Below are 25513 nucleotides of genomic sequence, written 5' to 3'. Positions count from 1 at the left end.
TTATGAAAATAATGAATGTTATGCACATAGAACAGATCTGTTAAACAAACTTATAAAAGTTTTGCTTTTTAAGCATTGCAAGTGGATTGTGATGATAGCTTATAGACAAAAAAAGCAAGCTAAGCTCAGCATTCTCTCATAAATAAAAAAATGAGCGATATTTAACTAATTGGCGAATGAAAAATGGACGCAAAATATAAAAAAACAATAGTTCAAAAAATAACTTAATTGGGGAACATTAAAATGTTTTGTAGTAGGCTAGAGGTACGCATACATAAGTACAGTATAGCAACATAGTATATAAACATTAAGTGTATAAACATTAAGTCATGGTTCGCTTTCGGGTGGCATTCTCTCTGTTTCGCAACATCTCTGTAGCAACAAGCAGAGAGGCAGATCAGTAACGGAGAGGGAGTCAGTCGATTGCTGAAGTGGAAATGCAAAGTACAGAATAAAGTTAAGAGGCTAAATCCAGCATTACTGTTTTATTTAAATAAGAGGGTTTATAGTACCCCTACAATATCAGAAGTGGGCCGATCACGAGCCAAAAAGAAAAAAAAAAAATGAATATAAGCAATGCATCGACGGAGCAGTTAAAAGGGTGGTTGAGTGAATTAAAAGAACCGACCACGGGAACAAAAAGAGAATTGATTTTGCGTTTGAATAATTTAACAAACGAAAAGCAAAATCAATTGAAATTATTATTAAAAAGCGAGGAAGAATATTTCTACGGAAGCAGCAATAATAATGTTCAAAAAGGAAAAAGAAATAACGCAAAAGACGGAGAGCATAAAGAGGACGAAAGTAACGGCGAAGCTGGAGGTAGCAACGAAGACGGCGATGAGAAGAGCACTGCACGCAACAACAAAAGTAACGGCAAACATGACGACAGAAGCGGGGTACGCAGTTACAAGAACAACAGTGCAGACGGCGCCCGCAACAAAAACAGCGGCGACGGGAATAGCGACGAAAACGAAGTTGGCGGCAACGAAGACGGCGACGAAGATGGCAGCGGTGAGAAAAGCAACAAAGAATTTGACGGGAATAAACGAAATACAGTGGGACAAGCTGGGCAAAATATGGATTTATTATTGCGTATGGCAGCCGATGCAGTGAATGAATTTTCGGGAGATACATGTGCACGCAAATGGATCCTACAAGTGAAAAATATAGCCAGCGTTTATGGAATACATGAACCATATATAAAGATGTTGATCATCAGCAAGATAAAAGGAAAAGCATGCATGTGGTTGCATGCAGATCCAGAACGTGTATTGCTACCAACAGAGCAGTTGGCGGCAGAGTTTATATCAATGTTTGGTGAGAGGAAGTCAAAGTTAGAAACAAGGCGAAAATTTGAGGAACGAAAATGGACAGCTGGCGAAAGCTTTATTGCTTATGTAGACGATAAGGTGATGCTTGCACATGGAATAAAAATGGATGATGAAGAATTGGTGGCGCTCCTCATTGAAGGTATTCCAAATCAAATGCTACGTAACCAAGCCCGTATCCAATGCTTTGAAGACATCCAGCACTTAAAGCGGGCATTTGCGGAAGTGAAGCTACCGAAAATGGATGAAACAGACAAGAAGGTGGCATCGGTGAACAATAATGGCAGCACACTCTTGCGTTGTTTCAATTGCAATTCGAAGGGACACTGGACCAAAGAGTGCAGGAAGCCAAAGCGCGAAAAAGGGTCATGCTATGCCTGTGGTCAGATGGGGCACTTTGCAGCAAAGTGCCTGAAAAACAAGAATGTGGATGAAAACAATTACGTAAGATATTTTGAAATTAATTTTATGAACAATTCTAAATCAAAATTTATTACAGCATGCCTCATAGACACGGGAAGCCCCATTTCGTTCATAAAAATTAGTAAAGTACCTAAAGATGTTATTGGAGTACCAGTTTTAAGTTCATTTTACGGATTAAACAAAAGTTACTTGAAAACATATGGAAAAATATTGTGTTACATTATGAAAAATATGAATAAAATACATTTTAATTTAATAATAGTGGCAAACGAGTCTATGAGTCATGATGTAGTATTGGGAAGAGACTTTATGAAAGCATGCAACTTATGCTTGAATCTGGACACCTTGAAAATGATTACAGTGGATAAAATTGAAAGTCGATGTAACAAGAAAAGCGATAAAATGTTAGAAGAAACAAATATGTACAACAATAGTAAAACAGTTAGCGATAGTGTTAGTCAAGGTAGTAGTAAAAGTCAAATGATTAGTGACAAGGCTAAAAATAAATTAGAGAAAGCTGTCAATGCTGAAATAAGCACAGAGGAGAGGGAATTGCTTGAAATTAATGTAATAGATGACTCAATTGATTACAAAATAGGTGATCAGGTGGATCATAATATGAAATGTCAATTTATTGAGTTGGTAGAAAATTGTTATGTTAATAAAGAAAGACCGAATGAACCGGAGATTCGGTGTGAAATACAATTAAGATTAAATGACCCGAAACCGTTTAGTTGTTCTCCTAGAAGATTAGCATATACTGAAAAAGAAAAGCTGCAGATTATCTTAGATGAGTATCTAAAAAACGGAATTATTAAACCGAGTGATTCAGAGTATGCATCTCCGATAGTGTTAGTGAAAAAGAAAACAGGAGACCTAAGATTATGTGTTGATTACAGAAAACTTAACAAATCAATGGTCAAAGATAATTATCCTTTACCGTTGATTGATGATCTGTTGGATAGATTAGTAAATAAAACGATATTCTCGAAGTTAGATCTTAAACATGGCTACTTTCATGTTTTTGTTAATAAGGAATCAATGAAATATACATCTTTTATGACGCCTTTAGGACAGTTTGAATTTTTAAGGATGCCAATGGGGCTGAAAAATGCACCGGCGGTCTTCCAGAGATTTATTAATAGAATTTTCGAGGATATGATTAGGCAGGATAAAGTTATTGTATATATGGATGACATTATGATAGCTAGCAAAGGAATTAAGGAACATATGGAAGTACTTAGGGAAGTTTTTGACAGGTTGACGAGGAACAAATTAGAGCTGAGAATGGATAAATGTGAGTTTCTGCAATCGAGTGTACAATATTTAGGATTTTTAATAACAAGTAAGGGAATACAGGCCAATGACAAGGGAATAGAAGCAATTAGAGATTTTCCAATACCAGATAAGGTGCATGATGTCAGAAGCTTTTTAGGATTGTGTTCATATTTTAGAAGATTCATTAAGGGGTTTTCAACGATTGCAAAACCTTTATATGACTTATTGAAGAAAGACAAAGAATTTTCGTTTGAAGAAAAAGAGTTAGAATGTTTTGAGACACTTAAGAAAAAGTTAGTGGAAGCTCCAGTGTTAGGGTTATATTGTTATAAGGATGAAATAGAGTTACATACAGATGCAAGTGCACAAGGCTTTGGTGCAGTGTTATTGCAAAAGAAAGAGGATATGAAATGGCACCCTATATTTTATTACTCGAAAGCCACAACAAAGGATGAGGCCAAATATCATAGTTTTGAACTTGAAACATTGGCTATTCTGTATGCATTAAGAAGATTTAGAATCTATGTACAGGGAAAGAGATTTAAAATTGTTACAGATTGCAACGCATTAACTCTAACGTTAAATAGAGTGGAATTAAATCCTAGGATTGCAAGGTGGGCATTAGAACTATTAGAGTACGATTTTGAGTTAGTTCATAAAGCAGGAAAGCATATGCAGCATGTGGATGCATTGAGCAGAAATACGAACATATTAGTGATAGAAACTAATAGCTTTGAAGATAATTTAATTATTTGTCAAGCAAAAGATGAAAAGTTGAAAGATATTAGGAAAAAGTTAGAGAAAACGGAAGATAAAATTTTTGAAATGAGAAATGGTGTACTTTATAGGAAGGCAAATGGTGGAAGATTGTTGTTTTGTGTACCAGAAGAAATGGAAGAAAAAATTTTATATAAATATCACAATGAATTAGGTCACTTAGGGAGAGATAAGGTTATAGATGCTATTGTTAAGACTTATTGGTTTTCGAATATGAAAGAAAAAGTTATTAGGCATATAGGAAATTGTTTAGTCGGGAAAAGAAGAAGGAATGCTGCATAGCGTCCCAAAGGGAAACGTGCCGTTTGAGATAATACATATCGATCATTATGGACCGGTAGATAACGGTAGAATAAATAATCATCTGTTTGTAACAATAGATGGATTCACTAAATATGTTAGGTTATACGCAACAAAAACAACAAACACAAAGGAAGTAATTCTAGCTTTAAAGGATTATTTTAGATCATATAGCAGGCCGAAAGTTATAATATCAGATAGGGGGACCTGTTTTACATCCGAAGATTTTGCAAAATGTATGGAAGAGTATAATATTAAACACATAAAGATAGCGACATGTTCACCCCAGGACAATGGACAGGTAGAAAGAGTCAATAGAATAGTAGGGCCTATGATAGCTAAATTAACAGACATTGAAAAGGGATTGCATTGGGATGCAGTTATTGAAGACGTAGAATTTTCTCTGAATAATACCAAACAAAGAAGTGTAGCGGAATCTCCCAGCAAGATGTTGTTTGGAATTGAACAAAAGGGAAAAGTTGTTGATGAATTAAGACAAAAATTAGAAGAGTTAGATAATGTTAGTGAAATTAGAGACCTGAAAGAAATTAGAAGAAAAGGATCGGAATCGCAATTAAAAGCACAGAGGTATAATGAAAAAAGATATAATAATAAGAAAAAAGAAAGTACGCAGTACAAAGTAGGAGATTACATTATGGTTAAGAATTTCGATAGTACAGGAGGAGTTGCTAGAAAGCTAATACCTAAACATAAGGGTCCATATGTAATAGAGAAGGTATTGAAAAATGATAGGTTTTTAATTAAAGATGTTGAAGGTTTTCAGTTGGCGCGAAATCCATATCAAGGTGTCTGGAGTAGTCAAAATATTAAACATTGGATAGGGAGTAGAAAATAAATTTGTATAATTAAAGATAAGAAAAAAATATATATATATTTTAAGCAAATAGCGAATAAGAACAATGTAATACGTATAAGTTGAAAATTTCGACAAGATCAGGTGATCTTAAATGTCAGGATGGTCGAATTGTAGTAGGCTAGAGGTACGCATACATAAGTACAGTATAGCAACATAGTATATAAACATTAAGTGTATAAACATTAAGTCATGGTTCGCTTTCGGGTGGCATTCTCTCTGTTTCGCAACATCTCTGTAGCAACAAGCAGAGAGGCAGATCAGTAACGGAGAGGGAGTCAGTCGATTGCTGAAGTGGAAATGCAAAGTACAGAATAAAGTTAAGAGGCTAAATCCAGCATTACTGTTTTATTTAAATAAGAGGGTTTATAGTACCCCTACAGTTTTAATGTTAAACATTAAAATATTTCAAGTATAATTAATTATTAACATAAATATAAATATGTAAACGGTAGCTAATTCGAGCGGCGATTTTAACAAACGAATTTTAAAAACTTTAAAATTATAATAGTCAGGGCTTGCATTTTTAATTATTATTTTATATCATCATATTGCTACGAAATTGGCCACAACTCCATATATGCAAATTCGTTTCTTCGATCAGAATTGATTTCGGCCCGAAAATCGTCTTCTAGCACAAGTACGCACACAAATACGCGTTCTCGTCTCTTGTTTTTACTCACACAAGCAAGCAAATTCTTTTTTTTAGATTTTTTACGCTCTCAGCGTAAGCGAGCGGAAAGAGAGCAAATTTGGCCTTCACCAAAAAAGTGACTGCATAGTGCCAAACCAATGTATGGCCGTTACGCATCTTGTTATTCTAGTGTCTTTGTATGAACCCTGGGAGTTAACTCTATTTTTGTACGAGAGGCTTTAAGAGAATTGCAGTCGGTGAACACAACAAAATAACGGTCATGCAAGTAGTGACGAAAGTGTTTTATGGCGTTGTTGACGGCAAGAGTCTCCAATTCGTACGAATGGTAACTCGATTCTGCTGATGACGTCATCTTGCTAAAATATTCGATAACTCGAGGCTTCTTTTCAATTGCAACAAAATAGCTCCACAGCTATCGGCACTGGCATCAGTGTGAAGCTCGATAGCAAATTGTGGGTCAAATATAGTGAGAACAGGTTCATTAGTTAAAATAGATATTACTTGTTGCCGTATTTGCTCGTGCTCCAATTCCCACACAAATGTTTTGCTCTTGGAAGTTAAAGCGTAAAGAGGTTTCAGCAGTTGTGAAAACTTTGGTACAAATTGGCGAAAATACGAGGCGAGTCCAATAAATTGTCTTAATTGATTGATGGACCGCGGAAGTGGCAAATTAACAAGGGCTTGAATTTTTCTAGGGTTTGGTCGAATCTTCTATAACTTCAAAACCCAAATACTCTATACAAGACTTAAGAAACGAGCTTTTTGCAATATTAAAAGAAAGAATCCTGCTTGACTAGGTGTTTGCAATACTACTCGTAGCCTCTCAAGCGCCTCTTCCTTTGTATATGCAACTATCATTACGTCATCCATGTAGACAATTGCGTATGAGTGGGTAAGATCACCTAAGGCACGATTAATGGCTCTTTGGAACACAGCAGGGGCATTTTTGAGTCCGAATGGCATAGTCAAATATTCGAATTGGCCTTCTGGGGTGACGAACGCCGTCCGCTCAATTGAATTCGGGTGAATTTGGATCTGGTGAAACCCGCTTGCCATGTATATACAACTGAAAAACCTGGCACCACTCAGCATAGCGATCTGATCTGAAATAAGCGGCAATGGATATTTTTTGGATACTGTATTTGCATTAAGCAAAGCCTCCACACAGAGGCGGTCTGTACCATTTTTTTTTCGAACAAGCAACAGCTCGCAAAGGGGGAGTGACTAGGTCTCATAATGTTTAATTCTAACAGCTGTTGAATTAGATGCCGATCTTTTGCCTTTTCCTCTACACTCAACCTATACGGGCGTCTTTGAACCGTCTTAATTTGGTCGATCAAGCGAATTTCTAGCTGTCCTGTAGTCACACGGCTTTGTGGAATTCCACTAACAAATGAACCCGAATACTCTTGCAATATTGATAACAATTGGTCTCTATCAGATCCATGCACGTCGGTGTCAAGATTAGCCAAATCAGGATTGCGTTCAGAAACTTCAATGGGTAATATAGATTTTTCGTTAAACATAGTAAGAGCCTTTGATGTAATTGTCACGCCGATTCCCTGGCTCAAAATATCTCGACCAATCAGAGCGTCATACTTGATGTAATCGTCTAACACTACATGAAACAATATTTAAAATGAACGTTCACGTTCAATCACATTTTCCAGTTTCTGTAAAGTGCTACAAACCGTATTACTACCAATACCCTTTAAAATGACTACGCTGCTTATTCTAGTTCCAGACAGTATCTGCGAGGCGGCTTCTTTGATGAGTGAGCATTCAGCTCCGGAATCGAAACAGAATTGGAACGACTCACCAGATTGGAATAAAGCTCCAACGGGCTTGACTTCTTTTACAATGTTGGTTTTGTTAAATGACGAACGCTCCTGACGATCAGGACACACAGTAGAAACATGCCCATCTTTTCCGCACTTGTAGCAGGTCACAGTAGACCGGTCTTTTCCTCCTATGTAACCAGAGTGTTGTTTGCCGGGTTGCTGGGTATAGACTGCCTCTGTTTTCGAGCGACATTCCGCCTTTTTGTGGCCAGTTCTTCCGCAATTACGACACTTGATATGAGAATAGAGCTTAGCTCGTTTTCTTGGCGGCGCTGATGTATTGTTGGGATGCTGCATCAAACGAATAAGCTTTAAGTTCTTGTTGCAATTCGTTCCGAGTGTCGATATTGGTGTTAAAAACTAAACGCCTCAAACGTCTGTCAATTCCAGCAGCATGCGCCAGCGCAACGGATACTGCAATTTGTTCTACACTCAGCGACTTCCACCTGGCCATAAGCGAAGTAACCATTCGGCTTCCGTATAATGACAAGCACTCTCCTTCCATAGGGCATCCATTTAGCAGATTCATAACTGCTGCAGCTAATGTCTCCGTTCCCGCAAAATGTTGCAAAAATAATTATCGGAACTGAGTCCATGTTATGCCAGGAAAGCACGTCTAAGGCAGCCAATGAGATGGACTCCCTTCCAGCGACTTGCTGAGGGTCATCACAAGAGCGCTGCCGCCCAGTTGATTTTCGGACAATATGTAGTCCAGTGTTGAGCACCAGGATTGAGCGTCTGAGCCTGTGCGTTCAGGATTACGCAATCCTGGCAATCCTTTGGCAATACGACAGCATTTGAGTTTTTTGGGTCTCTTTGTGAGTTTTGCACTTCTTTTAACAGTTCAGAAAAATGGCGATTCTGCGATTCTAGAATTGTCACAAATACCTCGTTGTGATTTTGGACAGAGGACTAACGTTTCAAAGGCATACAACTATGATCAAGCAAGCAGTACAAGCTCTTATCGCCGAGAAACAAACTCTCATTGGCAAATAAAGTTCGCCTGTATAAATCCATCCTGACCCCAATTTGGAAGTATGCGTTGCAAATATACGGAATTACGGCCAGAACTAATCTGAATAAAATAAGAGTTGCTCAAAGTAAAGTAGTTAGATCACTATGTAACTCCCCCTGGTACATGAGAACCGGAGATACAGAAAGAGATCTTAATATTCCAAAGATAGGCGATGTTTTGAGGACCCTTGCGGAAAGTTATATGCGGCGACTAGGTTCCCACCCCAACACCCTGGCGAGAAGGCTTATCCATCCCCCGAAAAAAAGAAGGCTAAAAAGATTCCACACTACATGATCTCCCATCGACATATACATATACATATACATATACATATACATATACATATGCATATACATATACATATACATATACATATACATATACATATACATATACATATACATATACATATACATATACATATACATATACATATACATATACAAATATACATATACATATACATATACATATACATATACATATACATATACATATACATATACATATACATATACATATACATATACATATACATATACATATACATATACATATACATATACATATACATATACATATACATATACATATACATATACATATACATATACATATACATATACATATACATATACATATACATAAAAAAAAAATACATATACATATACATATACATATACATATACATATACATATACATATACATATACATATACATATACATATACATATACATATACATATACATATACATATACATATACATATACATATAATAAAAAAATACATATACATATACATATACATATACATATACATATACATATACATATACATATACATATACATATACATAAAAATACATATACATATACAATAATACATATACATATACATATACATAAATACATATACATATACATATACAATAAATACATATACATATACATATACATATACATATACATATACATATACATATACATTTGTCGAAAAAAATTCAGCAAAAACGTGGTCAGTGCTATTTTTGTTACCGCCTCATTTAGCGCCCTTTTGCAGAAAGTGCCCAAAAACAAAAAGAACCGTTACATTGAGAGACTAAAAATTTCTTGCTTAAAGAGACAACATATGGTACTTATTATTCATGCAATCGGACTTTAAAAAAAAAAAACATTCAATACCTTTTTTTAGGAAATCAACTTTCCACCTGCAGTAGTGCTATTATTTTAACCGCAGCTGTACATACACCAGTTATGAACCTTCTTCTTGCGCTCTTCGTCACACCCCCTCCCACCGGCCTGTCTCACACGCGCTTCCTCCGCTTACGCCACTTTACGATCTCTCAACCCCCACTTCACAACGCTGACTTCGTTCCCCGCCCTTATCCATCAGTACAACAATGTACCCAACAACCCGCCGGCTGCGATGTTCTGCTTCTGCAGACGACACTTAGTTGCAGCCTAACTACTGCGCCCGCAAATAACATTGGTAACGCGATCACGCTGCCGACGAACTGCTGCGTCGGCAACTTACGCCTGTTGCTATGGTGCAGAGGAGCCGCCGGACGTTGGATAAGCGACCGCCGACTTAGCACGGCTTATATTTCGGCGACTTGGCCGACTGCTATGCGGAGTCGCCCCTCACCCTGCCCCAGCAGCGAACGCTGCCTGCGATTCTGGAACCGTAGCTCTGATGGGAACCAGGCCCGGTCCCAGCCTTCAGTCTTTTACGGACACACGACCGAGGCACTAGCTGATCACTAATCAAACCTTAAAGAATCTAAAATAAAGTTAACTATAAAGCTGAACCCTGTCGACTATTATTCTGGAGAAACGCAGCATGTTAGCTGTTACATCAAGGTGAGGTATTCGGCAACGAGAGCCGAAAGCCCCGGTGCAAGTATGACATGCGTTAACTGGCGCCCGAACAGGGACCGGCAATGTCCGGCCGATAAAAATGACACGAATAAAAAATTGTGGAAATTTGTGCGCAAAAAATGTGGTGTGCATAAGTCAGATTAAGATCTGAAATTCATAAAGAAAAAAGAAGTGTTGCGTGAGCTGTGAATAAAATGATAAAATAGCAATTACCCGCTGCCGGGGGGAATTACGCCCATCCCAGGGCGCAACAAATATTGCATAATTCAATAAAAGGTGTAAAAATTTTAAAATAAAAATGTAAACCTATGTTGCGCCAAGACATAATCTAAGATAATAAAACAACGACCCGCCACCGGAGGACGCCACGTCGTCCATGCCGAGCGCAAAAGTTGTACTATGCCTATAACGTAACTAAAACACAATCAACCCACTGCGGCTTTACGGCTTGTGGAAAAATTTTTTTTTTCTTCCCCTAAATTGCCAATTCGCGAGTGCAAAAGATTGTGTGGGATAAACCAATAATTAACCGTTGCAGCAGTTTACCTGCGGGAAACAAAGTAATACGAGCGCCCAGCGTGATAAAGTGGTGTGTGGCAGCTTGTTGGATACGTTAAGTGGTGTGGAATGCACCCAAAAAAAACCGCCCGCTTAGTAGGCAAACAGCCAAAAGGGATACTACGGAACCACCGTGCCCAGTGCCGAAGTAAATTAGAGGTCATCAATAAAAGCCTGTAACAGCACGCACGCAAGAAAAAAATATTATAAAAATACACTACAAAAATTGTATAAACACATGCACAACACCACAATTCAAAAGAAAATAAATATAATACAATTTCCTCAATTTCCCGAGATAGAAGGAATAAAATACAAATTCTCTTGTACAACACACTAAGTCACCTTTTTTTTACTTATCCCAATAGAATATTCATACTGTAAGGGTACAACCTATAACGACGATAACCAATAAAGAGCATACAAGGGTGAGTGAAATATTTCATTAAATTTTATTGCCACATTTGCTAGATTCAGTAAAATAAAAAAATACAAAGAAAAACAGATATTCTTTTTTATCAGGTTAAAACCGTTGTCTCACATTTCCGTAAATTAGTAACGAATTCTATTACCCTACATACTTTCTGCATCTTTCCAACGCAAACTAGAAGTCGAAATGGAAGAGACCCTGCGTGCTCTTAGCGAGTCCCTCAATGCCTTGACCAGCGTGGTGACAGGCATTAAGGAAGATATTAGGAAGAATAATGATACGTTGGCTATTTTAGAGCAGGAGCGCGGGAACGCTAACCCTACGATCGATCAACCGCAACCCTAAGAGCTAAAAGAGCTAAAAGAGATATCGGTCCTCCCTGACTGCGTCAAAGAACTGCAAGCGTTCAAAGGACGGCAGGAGGCTTACCTGTCTTGGATAAATAGGGCACAATCAATATTGACCGACTATGACTTGATTAAAACCAGACCCCTGTATAGGGCAATTGTCTTGCATATTAGACAGAAAATAAGGGGACACTCCGACATGGCCTTGGCGGCCTATGGCGTCCAAGACGACGATTGGGACGACATAAAACGAGTCTTGGCGCACTATTGAAAAAGAAATGCTCGCGATAATTTGGTCATTGGACAACCTTCGGGCTTACTTATATGGTGCTGGTATTATTAAAGTATATACTGACCATCAAGCTCTAACGTTTGCCCTGGGCAACAGAAACTTCAATGCGAAGCTAAAACGCTGGAAGGCTCGTATAGAGGAACATAACTGCGAACTCATCTACAAACCTGGGAAATCTAATGTGGTGGCTGACGCGCTTTCACGCATTCCGCCTCAGCTTAACCAGTTGAGTACCGATTTAGATGCTAATCCAGAAGATGATATGCAGTCTTTGGCTACTGCCCATAGCGCTTCACATGACAGTTCACGATTGATTCCCCACGTTGAATCTCCAATCAACGTTTTCAGGAACCAACTCATTTTTGACACAACCAGGTCAGAATACTTATGCGAGCACCCGTTCCCAGGTTATACTCGCCATCTGATTCCTCTCAAAGATGGATCACTTGCCGATTTACCCAACTCGTTACAATCGTATCTACGACCTGTAATAATTAACGGCGTCAAAATCCCGGAAGCATATTTGCAACGTTTTTAGTCCATCTGCTTAGCGAATTTTCTTTTATACAAAATTCGGATAACGCAGCGCCTAGTGGCGGACGTGTCTGGCGCAGGAAATTTGTGAAATAATTGAAAAAGAACACCGTAGAGCACATAGGGGCCCTACGGAGATTCGCCTCCAACTTTTAGAAAAATGTTATTTCCCGCGGATGTCCAGTACGATCCGTCTGCAAACTTCCTCATGTCAGTGTTGCAAACTCTACAAGTATGAGAGACACCCTAATAAACCAAACCTACAACCCACGCCAATTCCTAACTACCCATGTGAAATACTTCACATCGACATTTTCGTGCTCGAAAAAAGGTTATACCTAAGTTGTATTGACAAATTTAGCAAGTTTGCCAAACTTTTCCACCTGCAGTCAAAAGCATCCGTACATTTGCGAGAAACTCTGGTGGAGGCCCTACATTACTTCACCGCCCCTAAGGTCTTGGTTTCGGATAACGAGCGAGTGCTATTATGCCCCACAGTGCTCAACTATCTTCGGTCTCTAGACATCAATCTAGACATCATCCAACCCAGAAGAGTGAAGTAAATGGTCAAGTCGAGAGATTCCACTCTACGTTCCTAGAAATTTATCGTTGTCTTAAAGATGAGCTCCCTACCTTAAAACCCGTTGAACTGGTACACATAGCAGTGGACCGCTATAACACTTCCGTTCACTCAGTAACGAATCGGAAACCAGCAGACGTTTTTTTCGACCGCTCGTCAAGGGTAAACTATCAGGGTCTGACAGATTTCCGGCGGCAGACTTTAGAGGACATCAGGGGCTTAATTGGGCATAAGCAAGTTAGAAGTAATATGGTTCGGAAAAAAATAGGGACGAGCCAAGGTCTTATAGCCCGGGAGATGAAGTTTTTGTTGCAAATAAGCAAATAAAAACAAAAGAAATAGCGAGGTTCAGATGCGAAAAGGTACAGGAAGGCAACAAGGTAACAGTTAAAACCAGATCAGGAAAAACTTTCCACAAATCTGATCTAAGAAATTGAGACGTGGTTTTCACATATAAAAAAGAAACGCGAAAAGAATAACAAAATTAATAAAAGTAGGTTGTGGCAGCTAATGAAATATTCCACCCATTCATACGCTAATTTAACACACATTGACGATATTAAGATTTTATAAAACTATATAAAAATATATAAATAAGAAATGAATTAAAAAATACTGAAAATATAAAAAAAGGTACAGAATATAAGACAAAAAAAAAAAAAAAAAAAAAAAAAAAATAAAAATATATATACACAAAATTTTTATTCTTAGAACAACTTAAACGACCAGATATTTACGAATTGTCTTTTTGTAAGCTCCATTTTTGCATGCGTAGTAAATCCTGCCCACGTTTACAAGTACGAGGGGCCGGTGATCCCCTTGCAGCACGGCGAAGTATGGAGAATCAACGGTGTTTTCAAACTGGCACACCTCGTCGATCTTGCAAGGATGAACAGACTGGCTGAGGAAATCGGACAAGAAACGGTTGCCTTGGCGGATAAGAGAGCCGAAGCTCTTGTCAACTACTACCTCAACACAGCTATGGAAGGAATCAAAAGGCTTTCCGGACGAGCGCGGCGCAAATCTCGCTCACTGGACTGGCTGGGGTCGGCTTGGAAATGGATAGCTGGATCTCCAGATGCTGCTGACTGGAACGCCGTCTTGGTTGCGCAAGGGACGGCTTCGAAGAACAGCGACCAACAATTAAGGATAAACGCGCGCTTGTTCGATGCAACACACGAATCCGTCGAGCAGCTAAACAACGTCATTGCAAAGGTGAATGCGGTGGACAACGATTTGTATACCACTACGACGGTGCTACACAAGTCCATTATCCTATCTAATCAGGTTTCCGAAGTCGTCAGAGCTTGCCAGTTGGCTAAAAGCGGCATAGTCGACTCAAATTTGCTGGACCATGGCGAAATTGAGACCATACTGAGGGAAGTGGACAACCTGCCATATAAGAATGTGATCGAAGCCATCGAGTTCTCTCGGCCAACCGTTGTAACCAATGGAACCTTGTTACTATACATACTAGCGTTCCCTAAGATTGCGGTTGAGAATTACCGCCTTATGCACCTGTGCGTGACAATAGGCAAAGGGAAACAGATTATACTGGAACATCATAAGCTAGCCACAAGCTCGAGCGAAACCTATGCGGTCCTAGGAGATTGCCTTTCTATTGGCAATACCACTGTTTGCCGGGAAGAGGAACTGCAAAAACTGGAGGAAGTATCCCTCGGCTAATGAAGGGCGGCCAGGCTAAATGCTCATATCAAAGAAGTAACCAACGAGTGGTTAAGCAAGTCGACGATGGAATGCTCCTCCTGACCAACTTCAACGGAACTCTGAGAACGGCCGCAAAGAACTACGACTTGATCGGCTCCTTTATCATCCAATTTGACAATGAGACGATAACGGTCAACGGCCAAAACTATTCCAGTTACTCGGTCAGTCATCTAATGGCGGTGCCGGCCGTATTGAGCCACATAACGGCCAGCAACTTTCAACTTTCCCTGGAATACGTCCACGACGTGAGCATGAAGAATTTGGAGAAGATGTCCAACGTGGCGAGTGAGCTACTAGCCTCTTTTCTCACCGAGGCGGCACTCGCTATCTGTATACTCCTAGGCTTTTATTTCCTATGGAAGAAGCTGATGTCCACCAAAGGCATGCCCGATGTCCGCGAGATTGCCGCAAACTTAGAAGCATTGGGCCAAACCGAGCTGGGCAAGGCTCATTAATCTGCGGGACGCAGATCTTGAGGGGGGAGGAGTTATGAACCCTCTTCTTGCGCTCTTCGTCAAGACAAAGATCAACGCTGAAACAACTTTAAATTGAAACACGAACAATTTCGGTGAATGTCTTTATTCCAGGAATGTCATCTTAAGACTACTGTACAGAGTTTTGATCGGCTCGAAGTGAGTCGCGAGAAACGGGAATGTCTAGTCAGTGTATTTGTGGGTGTGGGGTTTGGCTTTTTCTATATGTGTACAAAAGAACGATATGTAAGCAAAAATGTGAATTGGTTTCATGTGTTTGTGCACGAGCGAGATTGTATGTACAATGCTTGTAAGCGTAATATGTGAAGCATATTATGCTACTTCCCTCCCCTTAAAAGGAAGCTTATGCTTGTAATGGGCTTGACGCATATAATCTTGGTAATGCAGTTGAGTTCGTATCTTGTGTTTCTATAATTGTTTTTGTTATTTTTAGTTTGAAGTAGATACAAACTATACAAAAATGTGAGGCTAATGAGTGTACAATGGTGTTAGATTTATTTCGGGATTCAGCTGGTTTTCGTTTAACGTTATTTTTCCTATTTTGATTTTACATTGTTTTATTGTTATTATTTCGTTGCCGTTAAGTGTTACATTTTTTTTTTTTTTTGGCAATCTTGTTCTATAAAAGTATTTTTATATTCCAAGGATATTGTTTGGCTGTGTTCCAAATAAATATTTAAATTCTGTCTATTTGTCTGGTGTAAAGTTATTCCGCCAAGTTCACTTCGCATTTTATTGTATAAAAGGTCAATTTGGAGAATGTTAGTGTAATTAGATATTTTATTGTTAAAATAGTGGGTTAGGTTATCTATCTCATGTGTCTCGGAAAGGTTTACGCAAAGACAATGATGTTCGTATTCTGAAGGGATTTGAATTGATTTATGGGAAAATAAGACGTATCCATGATTAGTATCAATGTTGTTTATTTGAAGTTGTTGGGTTTGGCATACTTTTGTAAAGGTGAGGAGGGGTATTATGATGAACCAGGGGCCTGTGGAATGGGAAGTTTATTAATTTTTTTCTGTTTTTTAATTGGGTCTTTTAGTAATGTGTTTCTCTATTTCTATTGTTGATTTTGTAATGGTCTTCGTCAGTTTGTTCGACGTTCCTTGTTAATTTAAAAGGGTTTTCTAATTTCCCTTTTTGCAACGGTTCCTTTTTATATCTAGTGTCGACGTTGTATTTTGTTCGGTCTTTGTTTAATTCGTTGATTTTAATTTCTTTGTTGTGTTGTGTATGCTGTTTGGATGCTGTTGTCCAGCATAAATAAATATGTGGGCAGGAGTTTGTCCAGTAGTGTCGTGTTTGGTTTTGTGGTTGTAAATGTAAAGGATCGTTTCTACTTTACTGAGTTTACCTTCATTGTCATCGGAATTTTTTATAATACGGATTTTTTCGTTTATCGTTTTGTGGAGCCTTTATATATCTGCAACACCGGTTTTTGTAGTGTTGAGTTGTAATTCTACATTTTAAGTTTCGAGCCAACGTTTGAGGGCTAAGCTAGAAAATGCGCCATCTCTGTCTGCTTTTAGAATTTTAGGGTTTCCCAACTGATTGAATATGCGCATTAGAGCATTTTTACACTCTATACAATCTTTTGTTTTTATCTGCTCAAGGGTGGCAAATTTAGAATAAATGTCAATACAACTCAAATAGTTTTTTTTTTTTTTTAATTTATTTTTTTAGGCTTACGGGGAAGTCTTGAATTCCCTTTTTGTCCTTCTTATCTATTAATTCAGCCCATTTGGGCTCGCCGGCTAACTATAGTTAGCTTTTTCAAATTTACAGTAATTTTACTACAATTACTTAACAATCACATATAACAAATAGGATTTAAGATAAGCGTCAGCTTCTGCTGACCCTTGTCAAAGGAGATCGGGTAATGAGATCCCTCGGTTGTCTTCTATTGAGCCTCCTTGGTGGGCGAGATCTGCTTAGAGCGCTGGCCAGCCTATTTCTGTGGCGCTCCAGCCTGTCATGGTATCTGCTCCAGTGCTGGTTTATTTCGATTTTTACCGTTGCGAGTTTCAGGTCTCTGTGCAGGGTGGTGTTTCGAACAAACCACTCGCAGCCGGTGATAAGTCTTGCTACCTTATTTTGAATAGCCTGGATCCTTTTGATTTGGCTGTCGCATGCCAAGCCCCATATTTGGCACCCATACTTCCAGTTTGGTGCTAAGATCTGTTTGTAAATTGTCTTGGATGGCTTGTTGGATATTGACAATTTACTGCGCGAACAAAGTAGCCAGTAGTGCTTTGCCACCTTAGCACGTAGGCGTAGGCGCGTTCTGATGTCGGTCACATGCTTGGAAAATGTGAGTCTGCGATCCAGAAGCACTCCAAGGTACTTTGCTGCGTTCAACTGTGATACGGGGGCTTCCTCGATGTAGACGGGCGGTGGTGTTCTCCGCTTTAAAGTAAAGCAGACGTTGTTGGATTTAATACTATTGATGGCAATGTTCCAACGTCTTGCCCATTCCGAGAACCGGTATGCAAAGTCCTGGATACCATCGGCTGCGTCGTGCTCGCATCGGGACCTGTAGGTGACGCACACGTCATCGGCAAATGTGGCCAACATTGATTTCCCGTAAAGGCTTACATCCGGCTGCGGGATGTCGTGGCTATACAGGCAGTAGAGCAGGGGGCCGAGGACACTACCTCGTGGAACACCAGCTGCCACGTTGTACTCGGTAACTCAAATAGTGATTCCCTTCAGAGGAGTAGATATCTATTACAAATTTATCGCGGCAATGTTCGGGTTTAGGGGTGATTTTCATTGGCATTTTTGTATTTCGGTGTTCTGTTTTTGCTAAGTTACAAACTTGACATTCGTTAATTATATTTTGGATGAGGAGTTGGCTATTTGGGAAGTAGTATGTTTCGCTGAAAAGTTTTACAGTTTTCTGTATTCCGGGGTGTAAGAGTTTTTCATGTGTGTTTAGAATTAGTTCTTTGAAATTTGTGTGTGAATGTTTTTTAGTAAGATGAGGCTTCGGAAAATATTTGTATATCTTGGATTCATTGTCTCCTTATATTTATTTATTTATTATGATAGATAGAATAGTTTACAAAACTAGACTAACTTAGATAGTATAGCATTAGCTACTGGTCTTACAGCTATATTTATTTACAATGTTATTATATCTTAATTTAGTTAATATCTAATTTGCTAACTAATTGCTGGCTTGTTATGTACAATTGCCTGTTTTCTTTTTAGATTTTGTGGTATAGTTGGGTTTTTTTGAGAAAGAGTATGAGTTTTTGTATGTTATCTGGATTGGGTTTGCTAAGAAGGTCTAGAGGGTTGGTGTTGTTAAATATATCTTGTTTGGCTTGTAGGAGGGATGGGCATGAGTTTAATATGTGGCTTATTGAAATATCACCTTGTCAAAACGGACAAGTTGGTATTGAATTGGGATTTAGGTAGTGTTGGTGGGTTATGTTTGTATGTCCTAGTCGAAGTCGTATTATTTTTATTTGGTCGCGTCTGGTCCAATTTGGGTGAGATTGTTTGAGGTAATTGCATGTGTGTGAGGTGTTCGTGTTAATAGATTGGTACCATGGACTGCAGTTTATTATGTGTTCTTTCTGTTTTGTCGCAAGGTCGGTGTTGGGTCATGCAGCCGCCAAAACTGTGCAGTAGACTAATTTCATACTTGTTAATATTTAAGCCAAATTATCAGTAGCATGCCCATAGTGCAAACCGCTGCTCTCGCGCGCATTTATCTGTACGGCGCTCATTCCTTTGTTGTTGTTAGCTACCTACGCTAAGCTTGGGCGCTGCATTTCGGCTGCCTGCCCGCCAATTGCCTTTTCGTCGCGTTTCGGAAAAGACCAACCTTACCATTGTCGCTATCGTAGATTATCGCTATTTCGCAAAATAAAACTGTCGTAATAAAACAAACTTTTTCGGTTTTTTATTATTCTCAACAGCTATTGAAAAAGCTCAATAGCTCAACATTTGGTGACCCCGACGTGATCAGTGTTAATTTGCATACATTAATTTATGCACTTATCGCGTTTATAAATAAATATATATACATTAAAGCGCAATCGGTTGGACAAGTTAGTGGAGATTTCGGTGTGTTTAAGCGAGTTAGCATTGCGTACATACAAACATTGCTACACATATCGTTGCGTGCATTGACCCCGCTTGCATTTTCGGCATCTATTTTGTGCTCATCTTCCCGCTGAACCGAATCAAAGGCGATTTGTTGCGATGCCCGCTGAAGGTGAAAAAAACAGGGTGACCTTTTTGAAGCGCAAAGCCAATGCGCTGTTCAGCAGGTTGCAGAGGCTACAAACGTCGCTGTCTAATGAGACGCTAAGCGGATACGACGAATCCACTCTTACGGTGAGGCTGGAGCAGATTGATGAGCTGCAAAGTGCCTTCAATGTTCTGCATACAGAACTGGAGGAATTGGACTTCAACGAAATTGGCAGTGAAATGAGCGAGTCTTTCTATGAATTCATCGTTGAAGTCAAGGCTAGTTTGCGCGCGGAAATAGCCAAACGCAATGTGCATTTCGCGCCGCACTCAACGCTTGCGGAAGGTATTGTGCCCCACCAGTGTAGTGGTCCTCAAACGCAGCCGCGTCCGAGGCCGATGCCGTTGCCGCCTGTGCAGCTGCCAACGTTTGGCGGCGGCTACGCAAACTGGGCGGATTTTTACTCCGTGTTCACGAGCATAATCGACAGCCATCCGGACCTCTCCAACGTTGAGAAATTCCAACATCTGCTGTTGGTGCAGCGCGCGCATTTATGGGAGGACCTGCAGTCCCTAAAAACGCTGGGAAGAGTTTCCTCGTCTAGTCCCATATCATCGCTCTCGCCGTTCCTGGATCAATTTGGACTTCTTAGAGTTGGCGGTCGCCTCCGGAATTCGTCGTTGGACTTTGATGGCCGCCACCCGAATAACTGCCACATCTCGGCAGTTATTAACTCCACACCTTTAGTTCCCATTTCAGAGAACCCTGCCGATCTAAATGTCCTCACTCCGGCGCATTTTCTCAATGGTGGTCCGCCTTCGTCGTTTAACGAGCCAGATATAACGGGCCTAAACTATAATCGGCTTGACTCTTGGCAGCGCATCTCCTTTCTTCAGCATATATTTTGGTCGCGATGGAAGGAAGAGTACTTGACGTTGCTCCAGCAGCGTTCCAAGTGGCGCACCCCAAAGCCTGGCGCAGCCGTGGACAACGTCGTTCTTGTTAAGGACGAGAATCTACCCCCAATGAGATGGCCTTTGGCGAGAGTCATGCAGTTGATTCCTGGCAGAGACGGCGTCGCTCGAGTTGCAGAATTGAGGACCGCGTCTAGAGTAATAAGACGGGCAGTGAACAAGCTGTGTCTGCTCCCCCTTGAGGACTCTGTTGGAACACAAGCTTCCAACGGGGGGAGGATGTTGGGTCATGCAGCCGCCAAAACTGTGCAGTAGACTAATTTCATACTTGTTAATATTTAAGCCAAATTATCAGTAGCATGCCCATAGTGCAAACCGCTGCTCTCGCGCGCATTTATCTGTACGGCGCTCATTCCTTTGTTGTTGTTAGCTACCTACGCTAAGCTTGGGCGCTGCATTTCGGCTGCCTGCCCGCCAATTGCCTTTTCGTCGCGTTTCGGAAAAGACCAACCTTACCATTGTCGCTATCGTAGATTATCGCTATTTCGCAAAATAAAACTGTCGTAATAAAACAAACTTTTTCGGTTTTTTATTATTCTCAACAGCTATTGAAAAAGCTCAATAGCTCAACAGTCGGCTTTAAGGTGTTTTTTTATATCTGTGGTATTTATGTTTGGGGTGAGGATAAGTGGCATACTGCTTTCTGATTTTGCAGCTTGATCGGCTAGTTCATTTCCTTTTATTCCTGAATGGCCAGGAATCCACATTATTTTAATTTTAGGTGCGTGTTGCTTTATTAGCGATCGTAATCTGCTTGGGTAAAAATTGTTATTATTTGTGTTTTGAATTGAATCTATTGCTGATGGGGAGTCGGAAAAGATAATAAATTTGCCTCTTCGGTTTTTAGTAAGTTCTATTGCTTCTAGGATGGCGATTGTTTCGGAGGTGAGGACGGATGAATATGGGGCAGTATGCCGCATTTCAAGACGTCTGTCTCCGTTGTAATGGCGAATGATATTGTGTAATTAATTTTTGAACCGTCAGTGAATATGAAATTATGTGTTTTAAGGTTATTCTTTGTGTGTTCGTATACTTTTCTGTATTGATCTGGAGATGTTTGTTCTTTCTTGTGGATTCTGAGTGATGTGTCTATTAGATTGGGGAGGGTCCATGATGGCCTGTGTTTATGGCGTTTTATTGGTTTGTAGGGTAGATTAAGTTCTAGGCTAAGCGTGATTGTTCGGTCTATTGTTGATGTTATTTTCTTATTAGTTTTTTTAGGCTTCAAGAACTTATGTATTTGTGTGTTTTTGGAGAAGATTAGGTTTTGGGATAGTTTGGCTATTTGAAGGTCTCGTTTCATTTCTATGGGGGGAGTATTCGATTCGTAAAGTAAGTTATTTATTGGGGTAGAGCGATAGGCTCCGAGAGCTAGACGGATTGCGGAGTTAAATGGTGTTTTTATTTTGTTTAAAATGCTTTTGGGAGCATGGCCGTACAGAAACAAACCATACTCTAGTTTGGCTATAATTGTTGTTTTTGCGACATTAAGTAGTGTATGCGTGTTGCAATTAAATTTAAGACAAGATAGGCATTTTATTATATTTAGCTTGTTGTGTAGTTTGGGTAGAAGTAGGTTTATGTGTGTGTTCCATTTGTATTCGTTTTTTAAGGTCATTCCTAGAATTTTTAAGGAAGTAACGGTAGGAATTTGGATGTTGTTGCAGCTTATCTTGCATGTGCAGTGGTGTTTTCTGCATATGTGGAGGTGTTGACATTTGGATAGGGATAGCGATGCCCCTGAGTAGGAGCACCAATTTTCTATATCGTCGAATAGATTGTCTAGGTTGGAGTTTGTATTTGTGTTTTTGTTGAAATTTATTATAAGGAAGAAGTCGTCGGCGTATGCATTAAATTTAATTTCTTCATGTAAGGATATGATGTTGGATAATTTATTGAATGCTATGAGGAATAGTATTACGGATATGGGTGAACCTTGGGGATTCCGTTGAATAGGGGTAATGGGTTTGATGTATGATCGACGCGGACAGTTATTTTTCTGTTGCTCATGAAGTTTTTAATGTATTTTATTATTTTGGGGCCCGTTTTCCATTCCTGCAATTGCTGGATTATAGAGTGCACACCTCGATCGAAGGCTCTTGAAAAATCAAGAGTGACGAGGGAGGTGTGCATTTTTGACTTCGTTATGAGATAGTCTACATAGAGTAGACAGTCCGAAGTCGATTTGCCTTTTTTGAATTGGTTGTCGTTAATTAGATTGTTATATGTCACTAGCCACCAGAGCCTTTTCGCTATTATTTTATTAAGTGTTTTTGCTATACAGCAGTTGAGAGAGATGGGTCGGTATAAGGAAGTTTTCGTTTTGTCGGTGTTTGGCTTGAGGATTGGGATGATTAGGCTTGTTTTGTAGGCTTGTGGTATGTGGCTATTGAATATTTCATTAAATAGTTTTGTTATTCTGTTTTTTTGTCGTGTGGGAGCTATTTTTGATCATTTGATTCCATTTAGTCCTGGAGCACATCCTTTTAATGTTTGTAGGGCTGAGCTAAGTTCTAGATAAGTTATGTTTTCTTCTATGGTTTGGGCTATTGGAGAGGGGGTATAGTGATGTAGGTTATTTCTATATTTATTGTCTCCTTATAAGCTTTTTGAATTACTTCGAAAGATCGCTGTTTTTTGAACAGAAATAGTCGAGTAGATATCGTTTGGCTATTTCGGGGGTCATTTCTTCATACGAAAGGTGTATAATTTGTTTTTTGAAGTAAGTTTCTATTTCTGTACTATTGGAACCTTTAGTAAAGATGATTTGCCTTTTATATTGATTAATAGCTTTCTCTGATAGTCCGATCAAATTGTTACTGTCCTCTTCGGCACTATGTTGTGTAGATTCAAAAAAAATGTGTGCTCTATCTTTACTCTAGAAAGTGTGCTTGCTACGTAATTTTCCATTCCTTTTATATATTTTATGTCGAAGTCATATTCCGAAAGTATAATTTTCCATCTTGTTAATTTTGAATTAGGTTCTTTTAGTTTGTGTAGCCAGCACAAGGGTTGATGGTCAGAAGCTACTTCGAAAAGTCGGCTTAACAGATATTGTCGGAAGGTTTTAGTGGCCCAAACTATTGCTAATAATTCTTTTTCTATGGCGCTATAATTTACTTCATGTTCATTTAATGTTCTGCTGATGTAGCTAACAGGGTGTCCGTCTTGTGATAGAACAGCTCCTAAAGCTACATTGCTGGCATCTGTTGTTAATGTAAATTTTCTCTCGAAATTCGGTATTTTTAGGATCGAGTCTTCAGAGATTAATAATTTTAACTTTTGGAATGCTTCTAAGTATTCTGAACTGTTTATATCAATTGTTGCTCATTTCTTTAGGCACTTGGTCAGGGGTTTGGCAATGTCAGAAAAGTTAGGTATGAATTTCCTATAATACCCTGTGAGTCCTAGAAAGGCTTTCTTGGTAACGGATATTTTACTATAGCTTTTATTTTATCCGGGTTTGGTTTAATCCCGTCTTTAGTGATAACATGTCCTAAGAAAGTTGTCTCTTGTTTTAAGAATTCACATTTGTTTAGTTGTAATTTTAAATTTGCCTGTGATAATTTTTCGAAAACAGCCTGTAAGGCTTGAAGATGTTCTTCTAAAGATGTGGAGAAAACTATGATGTCGTCTAGGTCGTTGAAATGTAGCGGCCCAAATTAAGCCCAAATGGCATTCGCGTGTACTCGTAGTGTCCATATTTTGTAGAGAAGGCAGTTTTGACTATTGACTCTGAGTCCATTTCTATCTGATGAAAGCCCTTTGCAAGATCTATTGTTGTGAAATAATTTGACCTCCCTAGTTTTCCTAATATTTCATCTATGTTTGGTATGGGGTATCTGTTGTTTATTCTTATTTCGTTCAATTTCCTATAGTCTATTACGATATTACGATATTATTACTTTGTTGGATAATACCCTGTTCTAACATGTCTTGGATCTGTTTTTCTACCTCCTTTTCATATGTCTGTTGGAAACTATAAACTTTAGAGTAGACGGAGTATTGTGTGTGGTGTTGATAACATTTTTTTCTTGGTTTGTGAACGTGAGCGTGTCACCTTCGTGAAGTTGAATGTCTTGGTATTTTATCAGTAGGTTAATTAATTTTTGTTTTTCTTCTACGTTAAGGTGTTCTAATCGGAACAAGCTTTCTTGAAGTGTGGAGGTTTCTAAATAGGTGGGGTCCTGTAGAAATGAAGGGTCCATTTGGATATGATTCTTTTCTGTAATGTTATTACCGTCTTTTATCTTGTATATTTTGTTAAATAGGGTAGCAGTTTTCTTTTTATAATCGATTATTGCTTTGGCTTCGGAAAACAGTTTGCGTCCAATCAACATGTCATAATGATCCGAGAACTGGTGGATCAAGAACTCTTGGGCAATAGGGAAGTAGTTATTAGGTGGTATATTCGTAAGTGTGTTAATAATTAATGGGCCATTACTAGTGTGGATTAGATGATTGGTTTCTTGTATTGGCGTTTGAAAAATATTTCGCGTGAGCATATTTATCGTAGATCCTGTATCGATTAGACATTTCAATTCAGTATTATTATGTTTTATCATTATATATTGGTTTGATCCGGGGCTACTAACCGAAAATGTTCTGCTTGTTCAAGGTCATCTGGGTCGTTGTCATTTGTTGTTGGTCTTTCCTCTTCTGTTGTCTCTGAATTGTCGTAGTTCTGTTCAGGGGGATACTGAATTGATTCTGGGGTATAATTCCATTGGTAGGGATAAGGCTGAGGTTGTAAATATTCTGGATAGCAAGGATAATAGTAGTTATAATTATAAGGATTTTTGGGTTGATTAGACGTTACTTCCTGGTATCTTAGCTTTTCTGTGCTCATTTTAGACTGTCCACTGCCTGATGATCTCGGTCTTTTTATTGGGTTATTGGCTTGTACGTTTCTGTTTTGAGGATATGTTGTGGTCATGTTAGTGTGGCTAGGTCCAAATCGGTTTTGGTCAAAAATATTTTGCCTGTTAAAAGCTG

At 39.0% G+C, this 25513-nt stretch overlaps 2 protein-coding genes across 3 annotated transcripts in view; both read left to right on the top strand.

Annotated features, from left to right (window-relative positions):
* LOC116800951 (myosin-I heavy chain) overlaps positions 1-25513 on the top strand; it is a 661712-nt gene that overhangs the window by 39874 nt on the left and 596325 nt on the right. The window lies entirely within an intron of this gene.
* On the top strand, positions 372-3012 carry LOC116800953. The gene is made up of 2 exons (XM_032717815.1): positions 372-1775; positions 1831-3012. The coding sequence occupies exons 1-2, from the start codon at positions 564-566 to the stop codon at positions 1840-1842; spliced, it is 1224 nt and encodes a 407-aa protein (XP_032573706.1). The 5' UTR covers positions 372-563; the 3' UTR covers positions 1843-3012.

This window comes from Drosophila sechellia, chromosome 3L (genome assembly GCF_004382195.2).
Source record: "Drosophila sechellia strain sech25 chromosome 3L, ASM438219v1, whole genome shotgun sequence".
Taxonomy (NCBI): domain Eukaryota; kingdom Metazoa; phylum Arthropoda; class Insecta; order Diptera; family Drosophilidae; genus Drosophila; species Drosophila sechellia.
This window is presented reverse-complemented; position numbering and strand designations above follow the sequence as displayed.

What these genes read in the sequence shown, in the direction of transcription:
- LOC116800953 (XM_032717815.1), top strand. Translation starts at nt 564, where the DNA reads ATGAATATAAGCAATGCATCGACGGAGCAGTTAAAAGGGTGGTTGAGT.